The sequence below is a fragment of the Cryptomeria japonica genome, chromosome 1, assembly GCF_030272615.1.
Source record: "Cryptomeria japonica chromosome 1, Sugi_1.0, whole genome shotgun sequence".
Taxonomy (NCBI): domain Eukaryota; kingdom Viridiplantae; phylum Streptophyta; class Pinopsida; order Cupressales; family Cupressaceae; genus Cryptomeria; species Cryptomeria japonica.
In genome coordinates, this window is record NC_081405.1 from 116,589,966 (window position 1) to 116,596,137 (window position 6,172).

The 6,172-nt window shown below is 32.3% G+C and overlaps 1 protein-coding gene across 1 annotated transcript; it reads right to left on the minus strand.

Annotated features, from left to right (window-relative positions):
• Positions 1-450: 450 nt before the first annotated feature.
• Positions 451-3,613, minus strand: LOC131026863 (cytochrome P450 724B1-like). The gene is made up of 9 exons (XM_057956867.2): positions 3,399-3,613; positions 2,977-3,301; positions 1,921-2,073; positions 1,566-1,802; positions 1,193-1,279; positions 1,024-1,102; positions 842-948; positions 638-756; positions 451-538 (listed from the first exon to the last, which is right to left on the minus strand). The coding sequence occupies exons 1-9, from the start codon at positions 3,611-3,613 to the stop codon at positions 451-453; spliced, it is 1,410 nt and encodes a 469-aa protein (XP_057812850.2).
• Positions 3,614-6,172: the final 2,559 nt, after the last annotated feature.

Below are 6,172 nucleotides of genomic sequence, written 5' to 3' on the forward strand. Positions count from 1 at the left end.
ACGAATCTGAATAGGCTAACTTATTAAAAATAGTAGGTGAATGTTTTTTGTCATTTCAAGCTTCTAGCTTTCCTTCACCTCGCATGTTTCATCACCAAGCTCCAAAACAAACAAGCTCCAAAACAACTAAAGAAAACTACAAAATTAAAGAAAAATACAATATTTTTGGGTGATGCAAGATTACCTTTATAATTATAATTAATATTAATTTCAACATATAAATGATTGTCAAGTTTAAACATTAACAGATCATTGCACTGGAACATACTAATTATTTACATTCAATATAAATATCCAACAAAATTGATCCATTCATCACTGGGATTTATTTTTAAACTCTCAAAATATAAATACCCAATAAAATCGATCTGTCCTTCGAAGGGATTCACTTTTAAACTGCCTTGCTACTCAGTATAACTGCAGTCAAATACTAATTTCGAATTGAAGCCATTATAAACGCTCAACGCTAATGCACAAACCCTTCTCGAAATCCAGATATGGATATGACATTGGAATGTCCGGCTCCCTCATTCTCCACCTGACACACCCAAAATTCCAAATCATATTTCCATAATTACAAGAAAAAGAAAAAGGGGAAAAAGAAGCATTTGAAACCAGTAACTTGCTTGCTAACAACCTGAATTTTAAGAGAAGATGGTGGATAAACACAGCTGCCTCTATTCTACCCATTTCATATCCAGGGCAAAGTCGTGCACCTCCACCGAAGGGAATAAATCTCTTTCCAGTTGTGGGCTCCTAGTTTGCCAACAAGTTCAGTCAATAAATTAAACCCATATCATTCACACCTGTCTGTAATGTGAACAGTTTTTATACAACAGACCTGCCACCTCCATGGATTGAACTCAAACGGATTGTCATAATTAGATGAATCTAAATGCACAGCACTTAGAATCGGAAGCACCTTCCAACCAGCTGGAATATCGTAGTCTGCACAAGGATAATCTTATCAGTTGTGAATAATGCAGTACTATATTAGGAAAATATAGCACATCAAATTTGTACCTTTAAATTTGATGTCCTTTATAGTCTTTCTATGTACAAATTTGACCACGTTTCCCAGTCGTAGAGTCTCATCGATGACCTGAAAAGAGTAATTGATAGAACCCATCATAATTTATTAAGTCCAGTCCAACAAGCCACAAGTGAAATAAATGAATTTTTGACTACTTACATTTTGGGTGAATGTCATTTGTCTGTAATCATCAAATGTTAAACTTTCATCTTTTCCTTTTGCTCTTTTGATAGCTTCATGCTCACTCTGAAAAGCCAGAACAATTCATCATATCTTAGATATTAGATCTTAATAAATTTAGGTTAAACACTTTTGATTGAAATTCTGAATTCAAAAATAGTTTTGAAAATGATATTAAAATTACTTTTCAAGTTGAAAATTAATTTATGTTCACTGCCTATTAGATTTTCCTAAAATCAGTTGAATCTCGATATTTGTGTTCCACCTTTCCCTGAGTATAATAGAGACCTAAATATCTGTACCCAACTTATTCTAGAGGAATCTAACAAATTTTAGATATAAACCTTTCTACCTTTATCTGCTGCAGTGCCTTAGGGCATTCAGTTAGAAACTTAAGAATTAAAGCTATCAAGGTAGATGTCGTTTCGTAGCCACCAAAGATAAGGTCCATAACAAGATTTAATATCTCTTCATCCGAAAGATTAGTATTTGTGATGAGTGAGTCCAGAAAATCTCCACTCAGAACGTCATTTCCGTTTCTTCTTTGGTGTATCATACCTTTCAAAGTAGAAAGAATTCTGGACCTTGACTGTCATAAAAAAAACAGGAACATTCTTTATAATTCCTCACTAAGCTTGCTAATTGAAAAACATTGATAATTTAATAGTAATACATTTAACACTATACAAAGAGCTTTTGCCCATTACCTTCAGAGCTTTTGAATAATGTGTACCAGGGATGTTGAGAGGAAATGCAACTAACCCATCCATGAATGTCAACAGATCGCTCAAAATTTGGGATGACTGAGGACTCCCTGGCATTAGACTTACTAGCTGCTTCACCATTAGATTGAATGTAAACTGCAAATAACAGTAGAATCCAATACAAATGTCATCAACTAAACTGCAAATTTTATGTGTCTACAATTATAAATTTATGTTTTCTATGTTGTTGGGATGTAGAATCGTTATTGATTATTTGATCATAGAAGTAGATGTTGGTAGGGGAAGCATACCCGTAGCAGTTATAGCTAATTTCGCATATCCACTGATTCTAAACGGTATATCAGATTTTGACGATTTTCTTTTGTTGTTTCTGCATGCAACTGAACTGCTTATAGCTATTATTTTGGCTTTGGCTTCTGGGTAGTAACGATGCACGTTGTGGGATCCATTATGCATGCAAGGGTCAAAAAGTACACATTTCCGTTATGCAAAGGTCATAAAGTACACATTTCAAAGTGTTGCCCGATTGCTTAAAGATGTTCGGCACTTAAAATCGCCATACTTATGCACAAATGCCCAGTAGTGTTGCATTATAGGTACCAATAAAGCACAAATGAACCAATTATGGTCCAAAAAAGTTAAAATTAGTGGTTATTGGTACATATGAAATTTATTAATGAACTTTTTGGATCAATGAGATTAGATTTCCAATAGATTGTTATCTTTGTTTCTCGATTTCAACTGCATAAATTTTTAAAAAAAAATAAATTTTGAATGTGCAAAAAATAAACGTTTATTAGAACATACATAATATGAAACAAAGAGAGGCACATGTGTAGAATACTATGGAGATAGTTATGAAAAGTCTGAACGACATATGCATTGATTGTTTTTCAATATTGTAATCTATATTAAATATTAAAAGCTGTAATCTATACTTTTTAGTGTCTAAGTTTATTTCTTGAATATTTCGGATTAAACTTCATAATCTATCGTCATAATCTATCGTCAAAAAAAGGAGAAATCTGGTAAACATACCTTTTTAGCCTCCTTAGAGAACACTATGTCCTGTTGATGATTCCAGTGATCAAACACATACAGTGCATGCCACTCGATATCATTTAAAAACCCAGTGCTCTTTTTAGCAGTATTGATCATATTCAATGCCAGAGATCGCATTCTCTTGTGGGCATCACCCACAGCGATCAGCATAGAAAACTCCCCCAGAATACTATTAACAGACTTGGGGTAACTGCTCTGAAACAACCGATCCTCATTCAGCAGAACATACATATTAAAATCGAAATCACAGGATACAATTGTGGGCTGCCCAAACACATGAGAGGAAAAAATCTTGCCATACCTGCCAAAAACAACACATCATAAAACTGATCTAACCCAAATTATCAGCATAGATAAACATTCATAGCCAAAGAAAGGGCAGAGTTTACAGTAGTTACAGTTTGCAATTCTTCTGAAGAAATGTGCCTGTTGAGGTAGATGGGTGGGGCTTCATAAAGTAAAAAGTTTCTCCAATTAAAGGCCAACCCATATTACCAGGGGGCAGCTTTTTTCCTCTACTCAGAATCCATGAACGAAAATGAAGAATGAATATCCATGCCAATCCAGCTAAACATGCAAAAACAGTCCACCAGCCTGCTCTGCTGAGTATCATACTTCTCTGTATTGAAAGCCAACAAAAAGCACCCAACACCCCAAGTCAAATCTCTTTAAATAAGAAATCAATCGCGTACCTTTTTTGGGAACAACTAAAATAATCTCTGATTTGGTGGCCGTCCTACGGATTTGTCTCGGTTTTGGGTAAGGCATCGTACCTAAAACTATGCGTCCTCTCTCTATTGCTACTCGGTTTTAGAACAATTTCTTATAAATTTATATGCTTTTACGCAGCCTCTAGTACAGTTTTTTAGACTAGCTATTTTCGCACATTTCACAGCTTGGAAAGATTGAGTTAGATAGGAAATTGACTACAATTAAGAGGAATTTGACAACAATTTAAGCATGCCTGCTCAAGATATTTTCTAGAACATGTTCAATGTACATTGTGTTCATCAACGTGCAGTAAGTCTATAATCTATAGATATAGATATATAATAGGAACTTGATAACGATTTTGAGTAAAGATTCAGTAAGCATGTGGATTAATAGGAATAATAGGATTAAGAATATTATAATATTGTATAGGTGTTTTTAAAAAAATTTCTAAAATGTACAAGATAATCTATGATAACAATTTTGAGTAAAGATTCAGTAAGCATGTGGATTAAGAGGAATAATAGGATTAAGAATATTAGAATATTGTATAGGTGTTTCAAAAAGTTTTCTAAAATGTACAAGATAATCTATTAATATATATTACTAACGCTTGCACCAAATGGAGGTGCAATGGTAATGTCGAAAGTAATATATGCTAAAAGTTTTGAAGTTCTAAATGTGACACTCAAATATATGCTAATTTAATATGAACAATCAAAATATGCTAAAAGTTTTGGAGTTCTAAATATAATAGAAAATATTCAAACAATGTAAAATGTGAATCACTATGTTCTAAATATAATATAAGAGATTTAGTTTGCAACTATGTACCATTTTTTTACTTCAAAAGATAGTAAAAAAGCAACATTTTATTTGAACAATTCTTCTAGAAAGTTGTCCTAACCCGTGTTGTCCCCAAACTAGCTTTATTGAATCACTAAAAGATTCCAAGAGAACTTGACTCCATATATTTGAGTGTCACATGCAAGTAAATATATGAGATTATGTTTTTGTAATTTGAATACGTGTTCCAAATTTTCTTTATACTGTTGTTTGAAAACTAAACCATCACACCCTTCTACCTAAGGTTTGACACATGATTTAGTAACAATCATGCATGCTCACACAATCTTGTATTGTATTATGGATTACAAAATTACAGTTTTACCCTCATGTTTATGTGGAATTATGATAATTTGAACAATTCATTTATCAATCATTTTGTTTGATGAAATCTACTTATTTTCATGGTCTTTTATAGGTTTTCAATAGGATCCCATCTATGTCTTCCAAGCCTAAACTTTTGTTTTATTTCAGCATTAAAGACTGCATAGACTTACATTGTTGTGGTTTTGCATTAGGTGCCTTATCATCTATACAAGCAAGTTCATGTCTTGTTGATCTAGTAATTTAATATAAACAATCAAAAGGAAAACACAATAGAGATTTGATCATTCTATCACACAAGGCAGTCCACCAATATAATTGTATACAATAGCTATGTTGTTTGTTTGAGCAGTATTAATTGTTAACTTTAAAGAAGGTTGACTTGTAATATTTTTACAAAATTAAAGAGTTGCCCTTATGTTTCTGTGGAATTATGTTAATTTGAACAATTCACTTTATCAATCATTTTGTTTGATGAAATCAACTTTTTTTATGGTCTTTTATAAGTTTTTAATAGGATCTCATCTATATCTTCCAGACCTAAAATTGTTGTTTTATTTCACCATTAAAGACTACATAGACTTAAATTGTTGTGCTTTTGCATTAGTTGCACCCACCAATATAATTAGTTACTATTTTGTTTGAACAATATTAATTGTTAACTTTAAAAAAGGTTGACCTATAATTTTTTGGTGTTCGTGCATATTACATGTGTGAATTGAGTACATATGAATCAAAGCAACAAAAAGACTACATTTGCTTAGCATAGATAAGCATCTCTTTGATCAATGCCAAATTATTTCATGATTGTGTTGAGATAGTGTACCTTAGTATAAAGATGATTAACATGATTAGTTAATCTTTTCGGACACGCCTAATCTGACTCAAAAATCGTGATATCGTATGATTGATAACTTTCATGTTATGCAGACATAAAAACTGTAGAATAAGTACAAAATAGTTGCGGGACTTGACAGAAGCGTTACGACTGTTGTCCCCCACTATAGCATAACATGAAAGTTATTTACGCATGGTAGAATGTTTTTGGAGCCATAATAGCTACAACCGATCTTTTCTTATACTGCTAAATAATTATTATTATGGTTTTGTTCTAGTACTGATACCTCAATAAATATATTTCTCAATTTGACAAACTATAACACACTATGCCCCAAATTGTGTTATTATATTAACTGCTAAGAGTGAAATTGTCTTTTCATATTGTTTATCTACTATACAACTATTTGTTGTGTATTTCCTTTATCAAAATTTATATTTTGTTGATCCCAAT